The 26,009-nt window shown below is 36.5% G+C and overlaps 1 protein-coding gene across 1 annotated transcript in view; it reads right to left on the bottom strand.

The window, feature by feature from the left end:
* Window positions 1-26,009, bottom strand: part of HELZ2 (helicase with zinc finger 2) — a 1,911,095-nt gene that overhangs the window by 1,402,066 nt on the left and 483,020 nt on the right. The window contains exon 5 of the mRNA XM_044089861.1: window positions 1-222. This exon is cut by the window's left edge and continues 411 nt beyond it. Coding sequence (XP_043945796.1) covers window positions 1-222 — 222 coding nt within the window. The remainder of the gene's footprint in view (window positions 223-26,009) is intronic.

Raw genomic sequence — 26,009 nt, forward strand, 5'->3', positions numbered from 1 at the left:
CTACATACAATAACTTCATACACCTGCTCGTCAAGCGGTGGGCTTGTAGTAATGAGTGCAGTCTTAACTGATCGTTTCAACAGGTAGCCTTCTTTGCTGTGTAAAGTCAGATTGCAAAGCAAAGGCACTTCAGCATAAAGTTCTCCTTCAGGAGCAATTAACATCCCAAATGATGGGGAACTCACCATTATATTGAAAGAAACACTGGTCTGCAGGTTAAGCCTGTTAGTAAAAGAAAAAAATAAGTCACAATTTTTAAAAAATAAATCACTATACTGTGAAAAACTCAGCAAAAAAGATATGCCCAAGCAGACATTTGCACAGTCACATACACATATATGTATGCACGGATGCAGGTGTGTTTGCTGACTGCACATTGATGGGTGACCAATGATCCTAGCAACTACAAAGAATCACACTTTAACGAACACCTATATGGGGAGATGGGAATTTTTCACTGGGCTTTTTGCAGTGCAGTTTTTTGATTTCTTGACATCTAATGATGTGTGCAGTAGACTAAGACTGACTCTCTCATGAACGCATATATTTGCAGATATGAATATCACAGGGTTTATATTATATTAGCAAACACACTGAATTGAGAACACTATATAATCGACCCACAATCCCTGAAAACCCAAAATGTGGAACACACGGATCAGCAATTTTTTCCCTGGGAAAAAAATCACTGATCCACTAGAAAAAAAAAATCCAAGCACAAATACCAACTCCAAGATCACACCACAGTGGAGGAAATGGCAAAGTCCCGAAAATGGCCCAGTGATTTTTTTTTCCCTAGGAAAAAAAATCGCTGTTCCGTACTTTCGAAATTTTGCCATTTCACGTAATAACGTTTGGCAAAACAGCGTTCACAATTCAGTGCGTCAGCTAATATAATAGGATCCCATATCACACGCACATTTTATCTGTGTGTATGTGTGTGTGTGTGTGTGTGTGTGTGTGTGTGTGTGTGTGTGTGTGTGTGTGTGTATGTGTTGTACACACACACACACACACACACATATATATATATATATATATATATATATATATATATATATATATATATATATATATATATATGTACATATACACACACACACACACATATATATATATATATATATATATATATATATATATATATATATATATATATATATATATATATATATATATATATATATATATATATAGGTCTTTATCACATAGTCAAAGTTACGTAACTTTGAACACCTAATGGTCGAACCATTATGTTCGAAGTTACATAACAAAATAAACTGCTGTAAGCAGGGGGAAAGCCCCTCTGCACCCCTCACACCCCCGCTACTTAAATATACCAACTCCGAGATTGCACCACATTGAACTGAATGGAAACCTTCGCCTATGGTGATTTCCATTCACACGCTCGAACTTTTACAAATTCGAATGTATGGTCTCGACCATATGTGGTTCAAACTTGTAAAGGTTCGATGACTTCATAGGTACCATATATATATATATATATATATATATATATATATGTATATATATATATATATATATATATATATATATATATATATATATATATATATATATATATATATATATATATCTAAGATACAGAAAGTCAGAAAGATAGAGAAAGTAATGAAGTAGTGAGGGGCTAGCTGAAGCATCGTCACTGTTTTAGTCATAAATGGATAGACTTAGTTTAGCCTGAACTGCCAGAAGAAAGAAATTATGTGAAAACCAAAAGGAGGAAAGGAATAACAGAGTCAGGCAGGAATAAGAAGCAGAGAAGGTGGGAAGTCAGATAGTTACAGCTGTGCAGTAAAAACACACACACACACACACACACACACACACACACGCACACACATACACACACACACACATATTGAAATGTATCACTCACAGTGAATTCTATTAATGTGAGAATGATTACACCAACCATAAAACATAAATAAATAAATAAATAAATAAATAAATAAATAAACAAATCAACAAAAATAAACAGATTGCAGAGGGAAAACACATAGCTTCATTTTGTGATCAGTAAAACTGAAGCACCAAACAGTTATACACGTAACATAAGTAATAAACTAACAAAAATGAAAGCACAAATGTATACTTTACATGATGGGAGCTTCACTAACCACACACTTGGCATGGGTACTCTCCTCTTTAACCCCTTATTTACATATACTAACTCTACTTCATACAACTGAAACCAAAGGGAAACACATTACAAAGAGCCACAGTTGTTATGCGAGTTATCAGTCTTGCAGTCAATATAGTGTATATTCCACAGCTTTTGGCCATCAAAACAGCTCTCAGCAAGTTGTGTACACCATTAGATATATATCATCACCTTTACTTTATCATTGGAAACAATAAGTACAATCCTCTTCTTCATAAATCCAGGCACATAACAATGGTTAAAGTGATATAAAGCTAAAAGCCTCAAACATAAAATACTCCTTAAGTAAATAAAATATTCAGAAAAACATTCAGAAATAAATACTTGGACACTAAAATTATTCTAAAACATAATTCCTGGGATTCAGAAAGGGCTGTTGCTCATGGTAAGCCCTAACACAATTACATACATTGCTACTTTTGTCCACTACAGCTTACACTCTGCTTTAACTATTGAGAACAATTCTTAAATCAAATAATGAAACCCGTTCAGTGATAAGGCTATCTTCACCCTGTACAATACTTTTTTGTGAGGGGGAGGGGCAGACAAAAATATATTTCTTTAGTTTTTAGACATGTTTATATTGAGATGAAGAATACTACATCACTGCTATAATATCTGGACCCCATACTAGAGTAAAACAGCATGTAACTATCAGTAAGAATAGTTTAGAAGTGAGATCCAAATAGCCTTCCAAAATGACTGCACACTGTTCAACTGGGTGATTAGAGTAAAAACAGTGAGAGAAGTCCATTTATCTATGTAAAATTCATTTACTGGTTAGTCACTGCACTGTCTGGATGTCAGCAAAACAGAATTCTAGAGAAAGTAACAGAAAATCAGCTTGAATAGGAGAAGACAAATCTCTGATGGGGAACAGCCATGCAACTGTTCAGCAAATAGCAACTCAGTTTTCAGCCTCAGTACAGGACACTACTTTCAGTAAGAGTAAGAGGACAGAGCACACAGAGAAAAAGGTGAACTTTTCTGCTTCACCAAAGAAACTAGAAGAAATAAACTGCATCAGTTTTATGAATGAATAAATAAGCAACTGCACTGGTATTACACAGCAGGATTTGTTAATTGAAAGGGCACACCGTATGCATGCCCCAAAGCTGTCCCAAGGGAAAGACGCCAAAATCGATAGTAGTAAAGACGCAGTTAGTTATATCAAGAAAAGGAGATACTTCTGACAAAACTGTGGCAGAAGAGTAAAGTATTACTAATTGTGGCTACCAGAGTGTTAGTGGAAAAAAAATATCATTCACTGTATACAAAGAAGAAAAGCAAGTTTATTATCCCTGTAATCTGAAAATGTTGAGAGGCAGGTTCAAGATTCAAATTGCTACATCCAAATATCTTCAGAATATATATATTTTTTTGTGATGGAGCAAAGACAGTTTTGGATGCAGAACAGGTAAAGACGGAAATAAAAAAAAATTACCCAGAAAAAAGTGAGACAGCATATTGAAGGGCATTCTGTTTCCCTTTACTATAACAATGGCACAGCCCATTGATAGAACTTACCAGTAAAGTATTTTCTAGTGTTCCAAAGGAAAATGATTGAGTGACAGAAAAAAGCTCAGAAGCTGACTAGAAAAAAAAAAGAACCTTAAACTTGAACAAGAAATCAGCACCCAGTGGTAGTGATGATAAAGAATAAGACCAGCAAGAATGTAAAGGTAGGAATAAATGGATGAACTCCAAAGCTTTATTTCCATAAGATGCAGATTAGACATGATACACTGCCTCTGTAAAAAATGGAAGGAAAAGGGTTTTTGGACTGTTAAACTAACTTTTGGGAATACTCTGAAGTATAATTCCCACTTTTGCAATAATACTTAGAACGATAATAAAGGAATTGAAGATATAACTATAAATAAAAAGTTACATTTCTCTTTCTAATATATGTATATACATTTCTTGAATACAATTCGTGTTACCCTGCAAGTTTTGTACAGTATGTAGAGGTACTTTAAATGTGAGATGAGAGGGAGTCTTGTCGGTGACTTCTGTTAATGCCAAAGATATTAAAGTAAAAAAAGTGTTTTTCCTCAACTGTACTATATCTGCCATTTATACTGTAACAAAATAATGGCTAGACAATAATCAGTGTACTGTTGTAGTTTTGGGCAGCAAGTTAGAAGTGAACTGATCACACCTGTGCATTGAATTAAGGTGGCTTCCCTGGTGTTATGCATACTTGTGGAAGCAAGCATTAAAATAATGTAAAATGATAGTTTTCCAGTATTAGAAATTAATTCAGCCAAACAACTGCAGAATCATTAATTTTATCTACCAGAGTTGCCAATAAAATAACTGCAGGTACAGGCAATTAATCAGAAAATAACTGAACCATGCACTTTGGGGTATCTGTAAAGGGGGCAATAAAATTAGTTCTTAAATTAGAGGTAAAAAGCAGTTTAGTGAAAATAAATGAAGTCTGATAATTAAATGGAATACAAGCAAAAATAGCATTAATCATTTCAGCATGAAGCATAAATGAAGTCTGGCAACAAACTAAGTTGTCCCAGGATATCTTCAAGTGAGGGGGGGGGGTTAGGTTAATATTAAGGGGAGTTAAGTGGGTTGGGGAGATGAAAGGGTTAAGTGGAGGCAGGGATGGTTGGGAGGAAGTGAGATAATGATGGGGAGGGGCTTAATAGGTTTAGTCTAGTGTAGTTGGGTTAAGCAGTCACATTTTGGCATGAACTTGCTACAGGCAGGTAGTACGCCCTAGACGACCTGGGGGTAGTGTTGAGTGTGGAGGTAGGCCTTAAAATGGAACCTAGTAAGTTAGAGTAGCCATATGGTTGAGCGTTTTCTTTATTTATTTAGGTATTTATTTTCTTTCCCTTTCTGTGTTGCTTCAGAGGCTAATTGTGCTTAGTCATGGGTTACTTGTTGGCTTCTGAGGGAATTATGAGGGTCGAGCCACTTTAACTAATGTTATTATTAGTTGTGGGTTAATCGTTGTGTTTACTGACTAGTGGTGCAGCTCATAGGGACCTTGCGAGAATGAGCTATATTTCATAACTTGGTTGTGGTTGTCTGCCTAGGCTGGGAAGCCTTTGGGTTTGGTTACTCGTTGGTGTTGTCAGGCTGTTTGGAGAGGATTCATGGTGCTCATACCTCTCAGCTGTTCAGATTTCGGCTGAGCGTACACATTTTTTTTTTTGTGACAGTTATAAAACTTGTTTCAGAGAAGAGCGGATAATAGCAGATGGGTTCAGCTGTAGATGGCCCTGCATGGTTTGCATGCTTATTGATGTCGTCTGAGGATATTCATTTGGTCAATGGAGGGGAATGATCTGACAGATCAGTTTGGGATTAGGTTGAGAAAGTGTTGCTGTTTTGGTACAAGAGAAGGTGGTTGGGGTCCCACTGCACAGGACGGGCAGCTTGCGAGACAGACGGAGGGGGTCTTATCAATGTGGTCAAAGCTGTAGACATCTTAATACATGGTCAATGCTTTTGCAGTGACAGTCTGTCATTCCTTGCTATATGGTGGTGCTTGCCGGGTCGGGGCCTAGGAGTGGTTAAGAGCGTAGTGGGGCAGATTGGTTGTATTCAAAGTTGGCTCATCGTCCTTGTTGATCTGGACTGCTTGCCTCGGTGTCTGGGTGTTCTGGATCTTGGCGTCGCTTCTTCGCCCATGTAGAGCAGGAGGAATGTGCTTTGGTTCGCGGGCATGAGGCAGGCATTCATTGCTGCACAGGCGCAGTTGTGGCTGTGGTTGGGTTGCCTGTTAATGTACGGTATACTTCACACTCACATGAGCCCGAACAATGGAAATATCAGGGCAACCGATATACTTGGATCAACCCATTTACAGGATGGCCAGAATTTAAAAAAAAAAAAAAAATATTCAATGCTAGGTTTAAAAAAAAAAAAAATGTGTATAAATATATATATATATATATATATATATATATATATATATATATATATATATATATATATATGTGTGTGTGTGTGTGTGTGTGTAAAAAACAGGTTTAATTACATTACCCGCTGTCCGTTACCAGAGGAAGTGCTGTTTACTGCCTGATCACTTATTATGCCGCTGCTAATGGTTGGTAAGTGGCACAATTTAAAGTGACTGGCTGCTTTAGAGGGAGGGGTTGTTGGAGTGAACTTCTTGGTTCCTGGGATAATGGCAGTTGAGTGGGTGTCATGTTTGTCATGAAATGGGTGTAAGGAGAAGCTTTATTCACTAGCTGCATGGATGCTGCGATTTGGTTTGCGGGCTTGAGGCAGGCGCCATTGCAGTGCATTGCACAGTGAGGCTTTTGTTAACCACTACTAAGTTAGTGCCCTAATGACTAATCAAACCTAACTACAAACAACCATTAGTAAAATATGCCTCTTTATAGCAGTCTCAGATTCCAGAACTCACCACTACCTTTTTCTACTTAAACAAATTGACTTCCTGCAACAGTGCAAGAGGCATTCCTTGTCCACATTTCTATTCAGTATAGTAATTCAAAATGAATACCCCCCCCCCTCTTTTCCAAACTAATAGTCAAAACCTCAGCCTAATTACATTTTGTTAGTAATGAGAAATTAACTCACTTAAAATGCATCTCATCAGATCTGCATTTGGAGAATTAGTATCCTTTAATATGGCACCCACCTGCTAGAATAGCCTACCACTGGACATGTGAAGAGAGCAACTTTTTCTTATCCACCAATAAAATAAATAAATACTTTAATAAAGGAACAACTCTTTACTGAAAATAACTGCATATGTTTTAGATACTGTGAGTATTTAAATTAAAACCAGTACTGTATTTATATGACCACGCATTAGTAAATATGCAAGTGACTCCTATTGTCAAACTTTTACATTTCAATTGTATTATATGAACATTTATGTATGGTATAAGTACTATGGATGTCTACATCTGTTTGTTATATTTTATATGTTGCAGTCTAACCAATATTGTGGATGAATAGGGTATCTGAGATGGAGATATGTGGTAGTCTGAAATTTAAACTAATGAGGTTTTCACTGAAATGGCAGCTAGACCAGCTGAGGAAGGCCCAGACACAGTAAGCATTCAGAAACAGCTAGTTATATAATTAACTGCTAGACTTTCTATAAAGCAATTTTTAGCAGGTAAGGTGGAGGCAAACCTCCAAAGAATCAGTATCTGTGCACATGAGTTACATACCAAAAGGTAGGCTAGGAATGTTGCTGTGGAGTACAACTATTATATAAATATATATATATATATATATATATATATATATATATATATATATATATATATAGATAGATATATATATATATATGTGTGTGTGTGTGTGTGTGTGTGTGTGTGTGTGTGTGTGTGTGTGTGTGTGTGTGTGTGTGTGTGTGTGTGTGTGTGTGTGTGTGTGTGTGTGTGTGTGTGTGATTTTCCAAGTGTCCCATTGTGGTTTTCTTGCAGGGCACACAACCTGCTGTATGATGCACTCTTGCCCTAGCAACCGTGTTTTAACTCTACAATACAAAGGTTGCTATATCATATAGTCTTACCTAACACGTTCATTGTTCAATACTGAATTCTGGCTAAGGTCTGAAAAAGAGATGCATAAGTGTCATCAGACGTCAATCTTCAAAGTTACTGTAGTTCAGTAGACCTTGCCAGACAACCACTCATCAACATTATTTTGAACTTTGTAAAACTAACAGAAGATTTTATATACTCAACTAATTTATTTATGTGCTATCAACCTTTTATGTTTGTATGAAGAATATTTAAAATAAAACCTGATTGTATTTTGTAAGCTGCTAGTCAGCTCTTATTATGTTTGCTGCATTGTGTCCATTTGTGCCACATTATGTTGGTTAGTGTGCCTCATTTGGCGATGGAAGGTTAAGAGCTAGGCAGATGGTTTTACAATATAAGTTAGCTTGGTTTATACAGGACGCTAATGGATGTGGTTTGGAATCGCAAGGTTACCCAGGTTGTGGATATTGATAGGTCCCTTCATGTGTGGGGTTTAGTTTTAACATACTCAACTGGTAGTTATCTTGGGTATTTGATAGGGTCATTGGAAGCATAGCTTCAGTTTTGGCTGCTTTGTCATAGATGTCAGTGGCAGTGGTACATTCCTTCCCAGGTTGGCACGATAGGTTGTCCTTGAAGATGTCTTGGAATGTGTGTTATGTATTTTGGATGATTTACATGTCTTTTTCTTTCTTGCAGATGGGGTCTTGGAATGCTGTAGCTGTAATTTGGAAGGTGGGTATAAGGTGGAGCCTTCTCTTTACATATTAGAGGGTTTACTTTTGTCCTTTTCTTTGTAGATGGTGGTTTGCCGACTACCAGTTGTGGTGATACACAGTGAATTCGCAAATGATGGAAGCAGTGATGAGTGAGGATGTTACACATGGGGAGCACAGGTGGGCAACAGTTACTGACGGAAATTGCGGAAGTGCAGAAGGCATCATGCAGAGGTTTGAAGAGGGGATTTGAAAGGTGATGTTTTGATAGGATGGAGGTTCTTGCCACTGGAATGGGGCACAAGGTGGATCTGAGTAATCACCTTGGTAAAGCATGTTAGACCTCTGTGTTTAATTAGTGGGAGCTGATTATTGCATTGGTATAGTGGCAAGTAAGGAAGAGGTAGGTAGGGGGGCAAAGGGAAAAACTGTCGGGGATGGTTTATGGAGAGTGTGGGGATCCCATGGGATGCGTAGAGTCGCGATGTTCATAGGAGCACAGGAACTTATGGGGCTACAGCCCTATGGCTCCTGCAAGCCAATGAAGTTCAATCCTTGCTTGCTTGGAACCTTGGGGGGTCATATTCACTCATCCAGTTGTTGAACCATATGTGGGAGAAGGGCCAAGGAGGGTTTGACATGATGCTGGAGTTTGTTCATAACGGGTGGCATTTTGGGGTGACAGGCTTGTCTCTTGAGTAGGTAGTGTTGATGTTACATACCAGGTTAATGTTTTATAGGATAGCACGAGGATCAGTTCACTTGGGGTTTGGGTGAATTTTGTAGATAGGGTTTTAGGAAACATGGTAGGTAGGTGGCTGTGTTGGGGTAGTTTAGAAACTGGGTGAGTTGTTATGGGATAAGGCAGCTGTAGGATACTAGTGGTATAGGTAACATAAGGAAAGAGAGCTTTTGAGAGGAAAGGCTAGGGATAAACAGGGATTAAGAATGGTTTGGTAATGACTGAATTGGGGGGGGGGGTGTTTATGGCTTGGCACGTAGAGTATTTCATTGCTGACCATAGGTGAGTTTTCAGGAACTAGGTCAAGAGGTGCTGGATTTCTGCCATCTAAGGTTAGGACATTAAAGTTTTGAAGATAGACTATTCTCTATGGTAATGGAGTGGTTGCACATATAGAACTGGGTAGTGAGTGGGCTAAGGTGATATGCTACGGTTAACAGGGTCTCGGGTGTGAGACTTGCTACTAGTTTGACTGGGGCTATCTTGAGTTCAAGGGGTTATAGTTTGTGGTTTTGTTGTGGTTATAGGCTGTCAGTACATTCAGGTTGAGCCATGATTTCAGCTTTGAAGGGAGCGGGCTAAAAGGGTATGTGTTCTCTTGGTGTGGATGTTCCGCTGTTATAATGGGGCACAGTATTCCTGCTTTATTTAGTTTCATTAGGGTATGTTTCAGTGATGGCATGGCAAAAGGGTTTATGATGGGATTCTAAGGTGCTTTACAGATGATGGGTACATCAAAGGATGTTTGGCTTGACCCTTCCCTTTATGGGAAGTGAACTGAACAATTTTGAGTAGAAGGGAGGGGTAACAGCCTGGTCAGGCTGGTTGGCGGAGAAGAGGGATAGGCTTGCCCTCTTCTTTTCCCCTTCTGATGTCTGGATGTTAATTTCAAGGATCTGGGGAAAGGAAATGAGTAGTTGGAGGAAGCTTGCTGAATAGATAAGCAAGCTGAGGTAAGGATGGTGCCTATTTGGTGGAAGGTAATTCAGTGGATGGTGTATGAAGTGAGTTGGGATGCTGCTTCATAAGTAAAGCGAGTAGAGGTATGGACATTGCTTACTGGGGCAGAGTGAGTAGGTACGCTGCCCTGATTAACATTACAAGGATGTTATGCTGTATTTAGTATCAATTATATCATGAATAGTTCAACAAACAACAGCTGCAGCAAGCAAACATTCAACTTCTTATTTAAATAATGTAAATCATGTGGTCACTTCTGTTGAAATAATGGTTCATCCACTTAGTAAAATCAGCACACCTTTTATTGAAAAGTAACTGTGAAGTGAACCCAACTGTTAAAAGCAAATAAAACACAAAATTCCTGTTAAGCGCTTTTCGTCTTCACAGTGTGAAGACTTCTTCAGACTAATTGCTTTCTCCTACAGTTCTTCTAAATATAACTTCCTGTGACATTTAATCTACTTAATTAATCATAATGAATTACTCACTACTCTCTTTCTAGTCCCTATTTCTTGCTCTCCATTCTTATTCAAATACACAATGCACCATGTTCACATACCACACGTGAGTGTAAAAACAAAAAGTGAACACAAAAACAAAGCTTTGTTCCATAGGAACGGACACAACTGTTGGTAACAATGCTGAAATTCCTGTTAAATACATATACAGTTCATCCATACCTCCACATTTCGTGTTGTAGCAACTCTAATTACATATTAGTTACAATGTTTTAGGTCCAATGGAAGTCCGATATTAATATCGGTACCTTCAATCTATTCATTAATGTTTTTGTTGTTAAAGTAACTGAAATAGAATACACAAGGTTGTTAATTCATATGTTTATCATCAAAAACATCTATACTATTCCCGCTTATTAAATAGTTTGTTTCCTATCCACATAAGCGGGACCTGTCTTAACTATATTAACTATATATACTAATACCTAGTACATGCAAAAGTCAGTCTAAGTGTTGAACTTTCTATTGGTATCATGGACATAAATTTCGTATCTAATAGAGAAAACGGGACCTACTATTAGGGCAGGTTTAATCCAAAGTCTATTATGGTAAAATGTACTCTAATACATTGTGCGCATGACCACTCCTGTGATTGAATACTACTACAGTAGATTTTACTGTCAATTATTAAGTACATCTAAACTTCAATTAGATCTGCTTAGATTTTCTATCCTTAATATACACAAAATAGAGTAAATTTCATTTATGCCTGCATATGCACAGGCATTAGTATTCAACTGCCATATTAATTCAAGTCTCTCTAATTAAAGACTATCTGGATCCCCCCTTCCATCTGTTTTAATTTGACCAATTACACGAAATTTGAATAAATTATCTGGTTGTTCAATTATGTGCCTTGCCAGGGCTTTTTCTGTTTTTTTGTGACTTATACTATATAGGTGTTCATATACCCTTTCTTTAAGTGTTCTAATGGTTTTTTCTATATAGAACACTTGGCATTGCTGACACTTAGCCAGATATACTATCATTTTTGTCTGGAAACTAAATTTGTCCCTTGTTTTGTATTTTTTATTTCTTATATAAAAAAGTCCGGCCAATGTCTGTGTTTACAATAGTTACACATTAGGCATTTGGACATACCTAGATTCCTAATATTAGTCTGTAACTCGTTCTCAAAAATGCTTTTTATATTATCTTTCTCTCCCTCCTAAATATAACCTGAGGGGGTTTTACAAGCTTGCTACCTACAGATGGATCATTTTCTAAAATTTCCCAATTCTTGTATACAATATTTCTTAATTCTTGGGCATTCATACTGTATGATGTAATAAAACTGTACCCTATGGAAATTTGCTTGTTGTTGATGTCCCCATTTTCTATGAGTGTATTGTCCATACTGCTGTCTACTTGTTCAGTACTTAAAATAGGCTTATATATACCGTTACTTCTTTTATTCTGTATTTCAGTAATCAAATTACTCACTCAGTCATATGGATAACCTCTATTAAGGAGCATACCTTCCAATTTTTGGCATTCTAACCAAAAATCCATTTCCGAACTAGTCATCCTTGCTGCTCTCACCATCTGTCCTTTCACCACTGATCTTTTTTTGGTGAAATGGATGACAGCTGGTGAAGTGGAGCAAGCTATTGGAATATGTTTCCTTTCTATAGATGGTACTCACATATTTGTTGTACTTACTATCTTTTCTTAGCTCAATGTCCAAATATGAAATTTTGTCTGTACCATAGTTTGATGTAAACTTCAAAAAGGTAACTGTGTTGTTAAAATAATTTAATAAATGTTTGGCTTTTACTTCATCGCCTCTTAGTATAATAAAAATATCATCCACGAACCTTGTGTAAAAATATAATTGTTCTTTGATGCTAGTTATGTTCCAGATAAATTCATCTTTCCAGTGTGTCATTACTAAGTTTGAAAAGCTGGCTCCAAGTGGGGACCTCATTGCTACTCCCACTTTTTGCAGGTAGTAGGTGTTATCAAACTTAATATAATTATTGGACAAAACAATGTCCAACAATTCCTCTACCAGACTAATTTCTGTCAAAGGGCCCCCCCCATTTTCTTAATTTATTAGAGACCCATTCTATCCCTTCTGTATGTGGGATAGATGTATATAAATCTTTGACATCAATTGTCATGAAATTATATCCATCCCTAAATTCCACTTGATTGATTTCTTTCAGAAATGACCATGAATCTTTGCATATTGTACTTTCATGTTTGATATATTTTTTCAATATTGAATCTACTACCTTAGCACAACTGTAAGTGATGCTGTTGCGTGCATCTACCAGTGGTCTCATGGGAGGGTCTTCTATATTTTTGTGAACTTTCGGTACTCCGAATAAATGAGGAATTTTAGGTGCTAACATGGTCATATAATTATACATGTCCAAGTCAATCTTAGCCTCTATAAATAAATCATTTATATATGTTTTAATTCTTGAGTAAGCTATGTTAAGTTCATTCCTTGAAACACTTACATATGTGTCACTATTAAGTAACATTTTCATTCTTTGTTTGCAGTCTTCTTTATACATGATAAATAGTCCCCCTCCCTTATCAGGTTTCATAAATCTTAGGGATAATTGTTTTATGTTATTAATTGTCTGTCTTTCCTGCTTAGTAATGTTTTCCTCATTTTTTGTTATTTTACTATTCTCTATATGAGTTACAGAATGAGTTACAGACTAATATTAGGAATCCAGGTATGTCCAAATGCCTAATGTGTAACTATTGTAAACACATAGATATTGGCCAGACTTTTTATATAAGTAATAAAAAATACAAAACAAGGGACAAATGTAGTTGCCAGTCAAAAATGATAGTATATCTGGCTAAGTGTCAATAATGCCAAGTGTTCTATATAGGAAAAACCATTAGAACACTTAAAGAAAGGGTATATGAACACCTATATAGTATAAGTCACAAAAAAACAGAAAATGCCCTGACAAGGCTCATAATTGAACAACCGGATCATTTATTCAAATTTCGTGTAATTGATCAAATTAAAACAGATAGAAGAGGGGGGTCCTGATATTCTTTTATTAGAGAGACTTGAATTAATATGGCAGCTGAATACTAATGTCTGTGTATATCCAGGCATAAATGAAATTTACTCTATTTTGTGTATATTAAGGATAAAAAATCTAAACAGATGTAACTGAAGTTTAGATGTACTTAATAATTGACAGTAAAATCCGCTGTAGTAGTATTCAATCACAGGAGTGGTCATGCACACAATGTATTAGAGTACATTTTACCATAATAGACTTTGGATTAAACCTGCCCTAATAGTAGGCCCCGTTTTCTCTATTAGATACGAAATTTATATACACAATACCAACAGAAAGTTCAACACTTAGACTGACTTTCGCATGTACTAGGTATTAGTATATACAGTTAATATAGTTAAGACAAGTCCCGCTTATGTGGATAGGAACCAACGTATTTAATAAGCGGGAATAGTATAGATGTTTTTGATGATAAACATATGAATTAACAACCTCACGTATTCTATTTCAGTTACTTTAACAACAAAAACATTAATGAATAGATTGAAGGCACCGATATTAATATCATACTTCCATTGGACCTAAAACATTGTAACTAATATGTAATTAGAGTTGTATCAACACAAATTGTGGAGGTATGGATGAACTGTAAATGTATTTAACAGGAATTTCAGCATTTCTACCAACAGTTGTGTCCATTCCTATGGAACGAAGCTTTGTTTTTGTGTTCACTTTTTGTTTTTACACTCACGTGTGGTATGTGAACATGGTGCATTGTGTATTTGAATAAGAATGGAGAGCAAGAAATAGGGATTAGAAAGAGAGTAGTGAGTAATTCATTATGATTAATTAAGTAGATTAAATGTCACAGGAAGTTATATTTAGAAGAACTGTAGGAGAAAGCAATTAGTCTGAAGAAGTCTTCACATGTGAAGACGAAAAGCGCTTAAGAGGAATTTTGTGTTTTATTTGCTTTTAACAGTTGGGTTCACTTCACAGTTACTTATCAATAAAAGGTGTGCTGATTTTACTAAGGGGATGAACCATTATTTCAACAGAAGCGACCACACGATTTATATTATTTAAATAAGAAGTTGAACGTTTGCTTGCTGCAGCTGTTGTTCGTTGGACGATTTTGTTTTTCTTTCTTGGCGTGTCATATCATGAATAGTTGTAATTAATAAAGTTGGTGATCAAAGCTATGTTATGGAAATCTAATAAAAGTCATCAAATGTCATTTGGTGGGATGTGTGTTACTGAAGGGGACCGGGACAACAATGTAATGTTAATGGTAGCCAGGGCACTCTTTCTTAATGCTAAACATCAGTTAACTGAAAGTATGTAAGCTGTTTTTCACATCTGGTAGGAAGTTCATAGGTTCATAGATTAGTACTAGGCTAACTGCCCTTGTGCACCATTTTAAGCCTAGCCAATTACCTTATGCAATAATCAAACCCTGCACCATTATGCCGACCTCCCACAATGATGGGACAAGATTGGATGATGTGGGTTTAAGAAGTGACACAGGCTGTAACATACAGTTTTAAGCATAATTAAACATTGGAGTATCTTCATATTTGGGGCATCTGCCCAAAATGGAGGGGCAAATTGGAAAGTGTATATAGTTGCGTTCATGTGCTATGAGTTAAATGATTTTGAGGATTAAAAATAAAACTATACATAGTTTTTTTTTGTTGTTGTTGAATGTTTTTTATTGAAATTAAAAGTCTGGAAAAATGTGACATGAATCCAAACAGATAAGAAGCTGAAACTGCATATGAGATCCGCCTGCCAAACATTAATATGTTCATGTAAGCTCCAAATTAGAAACATACGTTCAAAAATGTAATTTAGAATATAGGAAAGCAGCAGTAATTTATCAGAATGATTGCCTTATCAATCATATCATGGAATGTGAATGTTATTATAAGTATGGACAAGAAACAAAGAGTAACTTCCAAGGTCAGCTGTTAGAGCAATTTTGTTAGATCCTACAAATGTGTAATACTTGACACCCATTAAGTGTTTAATAAAGCAGATGAGGGAAAAAGAAGTATAGGTTACTAATAGTAATGTTATAGGAAACACACACATAGAAATGAGAATGTAAAGATGGCAAAGAAATGATTTCTGAATGATTTTTTGGTACAGTATCAGTAACAAAAGAAAAAGTATGTAATAACATTCATTGCAAGAGGGGTACCAATAATAACAGAGGAAAAGAAATACAACAATGGAAGATATATAGTAATAAGCTGCTTGGAAAGGAAGGAGGATTACATTGACATGCATTTATATTCCAACTAAAACTACTATTAACTAGACTAAGAGAATTATGGGAGAGGTAATTAGCTTCCAGTAAGAAATATTATTCAAGGATGGGGATATGTAAGAGTGAAGATGTAAAAATGGGACCTAGAAGGGAAAATATAACAACAGATGGTAGATTTCTGAAGAAATAAGATAACATTTGGAATGGAAGATGTGAAGTTACTAGCAGGAACCTACACAAAATCATGTTATTCTCCGAGGTACAATAACTGACCCAGACAGGTAAGAAATTATATTTCACAGAAGAGTGTGTATTTAATTTAAAGCTTTGAAATAAATCCAATAAAAAATTAAGACCATGCATCAATAAACACTAAGATAAAGATACAGGGTAATCGAGTAAAAATAAAACCACTAGTACTTTCCAACTTGCTTATTGTAAAAAAGTGGAAACGATCAAGAGTTGTTGGGAGAGATACAAATGTCTTCAGAAAGAGTAGCTACTGAGTGGGATAAAATGAAAATGGAATTTAATGGTAAAAATGAGAGGGAACGAGATATGGTAAAAAAGTAACAGGAATTATTTAGAGATATTACCCTAGGTGGAAATACTGCAGACAGACATCTTACAGAACAAGAAGAGAAGTAATTGTTGAGTGCTAAAGGGAAACTAAGGGAGAACTTGAATAATATACATGAGTTTAGAAAGACTGCTGTTAAGCAAATATCTTTTGATAACAACTCTAGAGCATAAAAAATATTAGCACAATAACGTACACAACAGAAAATAAAAAAGGGAAAATAACCAGACTCCATAGAGATATTATAGATATTTTAGGAAGAAGGGTGAAACTCAAGAATTAATAGTTAAGATGGAAGGAATGAGTTAAAGATGGTGATGTATAATCAATCAACAGGGAAGTCTCCAGGAACCCATGGTACTCCTGTGGAAGTTTGAAAATTAAGAGGAAAGAACATGATAAAGATCTAGAAGGTTTTGTTTAATGATATTATAAAAGGAGGGGCAGTATTAGCATCCTGGAAGAAAGTCTTGGTGACTGTAATACTCAAAAAGCACAAAGACCCTTTAAGTCCAACTTCATGAAGACAAATCTGAATTTTGAACCATGATCATAAAGAGTGTATGTCTACAGTAGCTATGAGAATAGCTTAAGGTTTTGCCAAATCTTATCAATATGGATCAATGTGGTTTTGTGGACTGATGACAACCATCTGGCAACATTAACAGCACTTTGATGATCCAGTGGGGAGTAGAGGAAAGGAAGACCCCCTGCTACTTTTGGTGGATGTTGATGCAGAGAAGGCATTAAATAGAATTAGCTTTGATTTTCTGAGTAGAGGAAATGATAGCATTTGCATTTCTAGATAGAATAATCAGGTTAATTAGGAAGGTTTTTGAAGGGTCATAGGCAAGAATCAAGGTGGGATGGTTGCTCTCTGACAAGCAACCAGGCAGAGATATCCCCTTTTTCTTTACTATTTGCCTTATATGTAGAGCCATTGGCAAAAAAAATAACAGACTCACAAATTCAAGCCTTATTTGCAGATTACATTATTTTATACAAGACAAATCCAGAAAAGGATATTGGAACATTATGATATACTTTCAGCTTTGTTTCAGGATATAAAATAAATGAAGATAAAGTCCTCTCACACATGAATTGGTTCAGCAATATCTACATTTATGGGGACATAATAAGATGAAACAATTTGGTGTATAGATTAAAAATGATTCTGTTATGACAGATGAGGAAATTGGGAAGACAGTGTTCAAAAGACAATACAAAAACAGTAATGGGAAGCTCTTGATTGTGCTTATGGGTAATAAGGTACAAATAATGAAAATGTTTCTAGCCACTTTCTTATTAATATAAAGGTCAGGTAATTTTTTGTCAATAAGAGGAGAAGCTATGGACCATAATTAATAAAGATTTAAAAAATTCACTTCAGAGGGGAAAAGGGCAAAGGTTAAGTGGTATAAGTTGTTTCTCCCCACAGAAAATACAGTTGTGTAAGAACTTAATATAACAATAGAGGACATAGTAATAAATATTGCAGTATTCCAATATTGATGGGATATCTTGCCAATGTAACCTAACATCTGTCCAGGGCACCAAAGGCAAAATACATTCTATACTGTCATATGTCAAATGTATAACTATAAGAGTACATAAGTGGACATATGAGTGTAAGATCTTCAGACTATCTCAGACAGGAGCTCTGGAGAGACCTGACAAAAAGATATAAAAAAAAAGAAATATGTCAGCTAGGAGAAGTAGAGCATGGAAATGGTTACTCCCTGGTCCATGAAACACAACAAGATAAACATTAGAAAAGGAGAAGCATGATGGGAAGTAATGCTGCAACAGTTATCAGAAGGACATCTACTATTATAGTACGTCCGTGTGCAACAGTACCATGTCCTTCCTTAGATCACTGTTCCAGTATTCAAGTATTGATGAGTGATTGTCAAAGCTTATCAATTAGACAGGATGGAAGGGCCAGGAACAGGGGAGCTATTATCCCTTATAGCACAGATCTAGAAAAAGTGTTTTGTAAAAGTCTGCACAGAAGACCAAGTGGCTGCTTTTAAAATAGCCCTGGAATCAAACCTTTGTAAAAATCCACAGAGGAAGAAACTGCTCTAGTGGAATGAGCATTAAAAGAAGAGAATAAGGACTTACCATAATGAAAGTAACAAAAATGATGAACTTAGAAATCCAATTGACAACTGTTTGCTTGAACAGAGGATTACCCAACTTAGATTCCTAGAAGGAAGCAAACAGCTGATCCATTTTCCTAATGTCTTTAGTCTTGTTCAAATAGAATCTTAGTTTTCTAGGCACATCCAAGGACTGCAAAAGTCTTTCACCCTTGTTTTAAGGTTTTGGAAATAAAGCAGACAAATTAAAAGTCTGGTTGAGAGACAACTCATTAACCACTTCAGGCATGGTGGAAGAGTTGACTCTAAGAGAAGGCCTAACCTTATGGAAAATAAAAAAGGGAACAGAGATAATCGGGAGTTGAAGCTCAGAAATGCTTTTGGAAGAAGAAAGGTCTACTAGCAAAATGTTTTTCCAAGTATAAAACTTCAGAAATGTAGCAGCCTCTTGTTCAAAACACGGTTGTCTAAGTTTTTTCCTATGACTAAATTAAGATGACAAGGAGGGGAAATAACCCTCCTAGGAGGTTTCAAATGAAGGAGGACCTTAATAAACTGCTTTACATCAAATCTAGAAGTCAGAGGAAGACCAAGCTCAAGGTGCATACATGCAGAAATGGCAGGTAAATGTGCCTTGATAGGGGAACAGGCTAGACCAAATTTTAAGAGTTCATGCAAGCATGAAAAGGATAGTGGGAATATATGTTTCTAAGGGAGTCTCTTTGTTATTGTGACCCCAAGTAGAAAAGATATTCCACTTGGATATATAAGATTTTCAAGTGGTAGGCTTTCTCACTTCTTGAAGAACCTGAAACATGTCCTCAGAATATTGGTGTCTGAAAGGGATTAGAATTCATCCATGATGGCAGGTTGAGAACTAGCAAGTTGAGATGATGTAGATAACCCTTTGTCTGTGTGAGCAAATCCACTCTACAGGGTAACTTGTGATGATGACCCTTGGCTGAATGATGAAGAAAGAGAAACCAGTGCTGCCTGGGTCAAAAGGGAGTTAACAACAAGATTTTTGGTCTGTCCCTTTAGATCTTTAACAGAACCTTTGGGATTAGAGGAAGGGGTGAGGTAGGAAGGCATAAAGGAACTTCCCCTCCCAAGCAAATGACATAGCATCCATTCTCCAGGCCAGAGGGGACAAGGGATCCTTGAGCAAAACAGCCTGAGTTGTTTGTTGTGAGTGGAGACAAATAAATATATCTGAGCAACACCCCATTTATGGACTATATCCAGGAAGACCTTGGCTGTTCCACATCCATTTGTAAGGGTCTTCCATGAATTTGCTTAATGAATTTGCCAGAACATTGTCCATAGAAAGAAAGTAAACTGTATGCAGGGACAGATTTACTTTTATAGTGTGTCCCAAGCCAAAAGAGACATTCTGAACAGCTGATAGGATAGATTTTTGCCTCATATTTTGTCCTGATTCTCATAAAATCTGTGATTTTCATGTACATCGCTGGGATGATAGGAGGATTGAAGTTACGAAGTAATGATATAAATTTAAGTTTCAGAATTCATACTTTTCAGAAATATGCATGCTAAAACAAATCCTGTTATTCTATCAGCTTTCAAAATGGATAAGAGCAATATCTGAAATCTGTTCCTATTTTTGGATCTTTGTCCCCCCATTATATCAGGCTTTTTCCAGATTTCTTACACTAAGAGGTTGTGAGACTACATGACTGTTGTGTTGTCTGTTAAAAGCCTGATGGGTTCTAGATTCCACATGTGAGAAAATATCTGTCAAGAAACCTGCCCATGCACCCCACCTAGATCTGATGCAGCTGTGTAAAATTCCTGAGTGGGAACAGTTAATTTGAATGGTACTCCTGAATGCAACTGGACCTGCGAGATCCACAAATGTGACTCTTTTTTTTTTTTTTTTTCAGAAAAGGTAGGAGTGGAATCTGTGTATCCAGTGGGTGACAACTTTGAGACCAGAGAGACTTTAAGTACCACTGGATCTTTCTCATTTGAAGTTTGGCAAAGGCAAGCCCCATGGGGATTGAAGCTGCCATGAACCCCAGAGCTCTTATAATTTCCCCTGAAGGACACAATTGAAGAGGAAGGTGAGAGAAAAGCTGTCATTATACAGGTGTTCAGCCTGCAACCCAGAAAGAGTGGACATTGTGTGGGAGTCAAAGCAGACTTTTATAGATTGATCACAGAGCCCAGACATTGCAGATGGGAGATGTCTTTAGATGAGATGTCTTAACAAATAAGAGGAATATGAAGGCATGCATTCTTCAGATTCAAGGATACTAGAAAGGCATAGGATAAGTTGAAGGGGAAAAGAGTTTGAAGGAAAAGCAATTTGGAAGAAGGTGCCTTCATATAAGTGCTGGGGTGATACAAGTCTAAAATAGGTCTCTAATCTCCTTTGTTCTTGGAAAAGTCTGGAATAAAAGTATTTTCCTAGATACTCTTGATTGAGAAGATCCTACAAAACAGGAGGACGAAAATACACCTGGTTGGAAGGAAAGGACTGGAATTTCCTTCCGAGTCATTCTGTAGCCTTGTAGAATAATGGATACTACCCATTAGTCTGAAGAGATATGCTGCCAAGCTCAAAAGCAGGACATTATTCTTTTTCACAGGGGGAGGGAGGGGCAGGCTGAGTATGGAAGAAGGAGAAAAGAAGCAGTCAGGCTGACTTGTCTGGAAAAGGAGGCTTTCCAGACTAAGAAACACTTGCAGGCTTGTCCTGAAATCTTTTTCTATGTATCTTTCTGCCTTTCTGAGTAGATTTTTAAAAGCAAGTTGGCTTACTGAGTAATTCCTTTGTCATCTAGGAAATGAGGTGGGAAAGATTTGCTTAAAGTCTTGCATGATTTCTCCTTTTTCCTTTTTCCTTTTTCTTTTTTCCTTTTTCCTTTTTCATTTTTCCTTTCTCTTGCAAAGCTTTGAACAGGTCTGCTGTGCCAGGCTCAAACAGAAAATCCATGTAAAGAGGGAAATCTAATAGCTTCACTTCTATATCCTCAGGACAAGACTGAAAACAAAGCTCTTTAAATCAGCTTATGCCAGATCAAGTAGAAGCCATCCGGGAAGAAGCGCCCACTGTCCTGAAAGCAAGAGTGGAAGAAGTGTAAACCTCCTTTCCATAGCTGTCCATGGCTCTACCACCTGTGTGAAGGTAAAACAATAGCAGCAGGCAACAGCTTGGAGGCTTATCTGTAGTCAAAGAAAACACTGGCAAATTATTTTTATAGAGAAATTTTAGATTCTCTAGCACACAAATCAGGCCTTTCAGGTGCTGGGGACTGAGAATCAGGAGAGGTAGAAGTGAATGCAAATACATCTAGAAAAGCCTCCCAAATGGGAGGGACAGGGAGTGAAGTAGATGCTCCTACCTGTAGTAAGTTGTAGTACCTCTTCTGTACATCAGAAATTTGTCTAGAATACTATTCAAAATACTGCATAATTTTTGCAATGGTTCCCCAAAATAAATTTCCTCAACAGGAGTGTGCTCTTATTATCAGAAACCATCTGACCTGGAGAATCTATTTGATATGTGTTCATTTGAGATTCTTCATTTCACCTCAGAAGATTCATGTTGTTTCATCTGAGAAGGAGTAGGAAGAGAGGAAACAGAAAGAAAGGAAGGAGGCTTGATAGACAAAATGGTCTTGTATTAGTCCTGTGAAAATTGCAACCATTTCTTTTCTTGAGACTTCTTTGAAAGACAAATATTTCTTGTCTTTTGTTTCTTTTTCTTTGGAGTGATGTCTACTTTCATAAATCAGGCTGGATAAAAACCCTGGTGGACCTCAATTAAGGATCCAGGTACCACTTCCTTAATTATGATTTGAAGCATGCCCCCCATCCCACTGAAATAATGAGCTTTGATTCCTTCTTCTCAGCCATATTGGTATGCTCATTCTCATTGAACATATGAGGGTCAGATATCATACAGGCCATTGACAGGGTTATGGTGGCAGGAGCCTGAGAAGTAATCGGGCATACCATAGGTTTCTGTAGTACATCAACAGATACATCTGAATTTGACTGGGTAGACAACAGTTCAGGCCTAAACCTTATGAATTTCTTTTTTGGTGCAAGCGGAATATAAGATACCAAGGCTTTTGCTATTTTGGATTAGGCAAGGCAATCCAAGCTCTGGGTCTCTAAATAAGTGTTCAGCGAGGAAAGGTGCATACCTAGGGTTTTTGAAACAAAAGACTGACAGATCTGACAATTCTAATAGTTGTGTTCAGCCCCAAGACAAAACAAGCAGTGGGACTGGAGGGTCTTATAAGGAATCTGCCTTCAATAATCACACTTCCCCCTCTTAGCTGACATCTAATAAATTTAAATATAAAGTTTCAAGAAAAAAGGAAGGTTTCCCAATGGGATACTTATCTGAATAAGGAAAGCAGAGGTAACAACAACAACCACATGAAAGAACACACTGACAGATGTGAGACCCGTGTTTGGACTGGTGGCAAGATAGCCTGAGGATGTTGCACTCATATGTCTGCTTATGTACCCCTTACTCCCATGGGCTTAGGTCATACATTGGACGTATAACCATATGGAGGGATTTTTGGCTTTGGTACCCTTGATGGGCATCAGGTTACATCACTGAGAAAAGTTCTGCAATAGTGCAACAGTCATCTAAGGAAGGACATCAAGGTGGTTTAGGATTACCGGATATGAAGGGATACTTTACAGCTACACAGTTTAGGCTTTTATACATAACACAGTCAGAAGACTACAAATGAAACTGGAAAGAACTGATGATGAAACGGGTGGGTATGTGTTATGAAATTAGGTGAGAGTAGAACTCTGTATGCAAGCCCTTAAGAAGAAAAATAGCAACCATACCGAATACTATATTTACAAAGCTACAGAAAGTATTTTGAGATCTAATCCAACATGGGAAAGGAGAAAAGATGTTTTAACAATAGAGATGACTGCAAGCAGGGACACAGAAAATAAGCAACAGGTAATTGAAAATTATTGGAAAAATATGCAAGGGAACCATATTGGGAGCAGGTAACTAGAGAGGGGAAAGTCACAAAGTGGGATGAGGCCACACAGAAGTTTGGAGTGCAGGTTGGAGACAGTCCTCCTTCGCAGAGGTTGATAACAAAGTATAGGAGAAGGGAAAGGGAAGTGGCAGTGTTAAATCAAAGACCACTTCTGGGTGATTTTATAGCTCAGACTATAACAAAAGTTACGCTTAAAAAAGGGATAATTCGAAAGCCATACAAAAATGCATGATAACTATAAGAATCAACCAGAACATTCTAGAAAAATACTGGGAAATGAAGATGGAAAGGCAATATACAAAGGCACAATGTGAGATTAAAGTATGACTCCCATGTTCACAACAAAATCTAGAAGGTTTTAGACTTTTGCATGGAAGTACTTGAATAGGTATTTTTTACAAACCAAGTAGACTTCAAAGAATTTTTATACAGGTAGAGAGAGATTGTTGGAGGTATAATCGAAAAGACAGGGGTACTTAGAGTCATGTTTTTTGGGAATGCAGCAATTTGGTAAAGTTTAAAAATCCCCTGTAGACTTCCTTGTTAGAAATGTTGTGGGAGCAAATTATTGTCATTAAGGAAATGGTTCTTTGAGCTGTTATGTAGAAACTGAATTGGCTAGTCATAGTAAGACCCTACTAAGTTCAGTGCTGATGGCTGGCAAAAAAGCAATTACTGAAAAATGGAAATCAAAATCTAAACCAACTCTGTTTGAAGTATTGAATAGTGTAAAAGAGATAAAAGAATAGTAAGTGGGATCTTTAGAAAAAAAGAAGAAATAAATTACATAGAAGTAAATGGAATGTGTGGGGACAATACATGCAGAATAATGTTCAGGAATAGAAATGAAATTTCAGGGAAGGCAGAACTTCAACAATCTATGTAATGTTAAATTGAATAGTAACAGTTAAGAAAGAAACTGTGTATGTACAATGCATGAAAAGGAAACAAGTGTTTGTACTGGTTTGTGTTCCCTTTTATAACTGGGTGTCTACTAATGTAATGTGTCAACTTAATATAGGTGTTAAAAAAGAAGTGAGATCCAAATTAACAATGTAATTAAAAGTGACAAGAAAACAGAACATAAAGGACTCGGTACAGACCTCTGAGAAGCCCCTGGTTTGAATAAATGAACTTGTAGAGTAAGCATCTCTGACCTGAGAGTCACTAGCTCTATCAGTTAAACCAAATGATATCCATACAGGTCAGAAGAACAACCAAACATTATTAGCACCACTAAAAATTATAATTAATGGAAACTGTAAGCATTAGAATAATCCATGACACAGCATGCATAGGTAAAGAAGAACCAAAGCCTTCACACAATCTAAAAAAAATATTAAAGCAGTAACAGAAGAACAACTTTCTTTAAATCAGTTGAAAACAGTTACCCATCATCTGATTATTTTTCAAGTACTCAGTCAATTGTTTTTCTGTACAACTTTATTGAAAGTTTAAGAAAGTGGTGTCAACAAGGTAATTACATGACAGTTCTTCTTTAAACTTAGCTTTATTACCTTATTTAAAAACTAGCACCATTACTGAATGTTTATTGATTTGAGGTTGAGAGCCACGTTTTTGAAGGATATTGTTTGAAACTCAAATACTCAAATCACAATAACTTGCAACAGATACAAAGGGCAGCCAGGCGCAAAATGTAAGATAACTGGGGCAAGGTTACTGGGCAAAGTAGTGTACATGTAGTACACATGAACAGTGAAAGTGAGCCTGATTTGTACAGGAAAGATGTGGTGAGTGCAACCAAGAAATGAGTATTGAAAGTAGGGGACACAAACTGCACATAACTTTGATCATTTCTATATAACCAAAAGAAGGAGCTAGAAAGGGTTTTTGCCAATGCCTTGGGTCATACTTCTCAAAAATTTTGTACAAAAACCAAAAGTAATGGGGGTCAAATGCCTATAATCAGGGGCAATATTTAAATATCACTCCAATTTGTTTAAAATGTTAATAGAATAACTTGTATTTTAAGCAATAACAAGTATAAAACTCTAATGAATGCAATTACTGACTGACTATAATCCTCAGGGATTTATTAGAAAACTAAAAATTTTATAAGGGACATGTCAAAACTATAAACTAAAATTGGGGATGTTCTGCAAAATCAGGGGCAGTTGAATGGTATGCCTTCAGTCCCTCAGAATATTTTTGGTGCTGATTATCACTACTGCCCAGCTGATGCAGGTAAATGCAAAGATGTGAAAAATTAAAATTAAATTCTCTGAGATATCCACTCATGATGAGTTACCTTGCATCATCATCACACATGTGTGGCTATTCAAGAAAATTCTGATATCACTTTTAAAGTAACTGTCTGGACACTGTTCCCTCTTACAGAATAATTTGGTGAACTGGATCATAATAATAATAATATGCACAAAACTATGAGAAGGCCTATTCTGTATTG

This window comes from Protopterus annectens, chromosome 12.part0 (assembly GCF_019279795.1).
Source record: "Protopterus annectens isolate FY-2018-M chromosome 12.part0, PAN1.0, whole genome shotgun sequence".
NCBI lineage: Eukaryota > Metazoa > Chordata > Ceratodontiformes > Protopteridae > Protopterus > Protopterus annectens.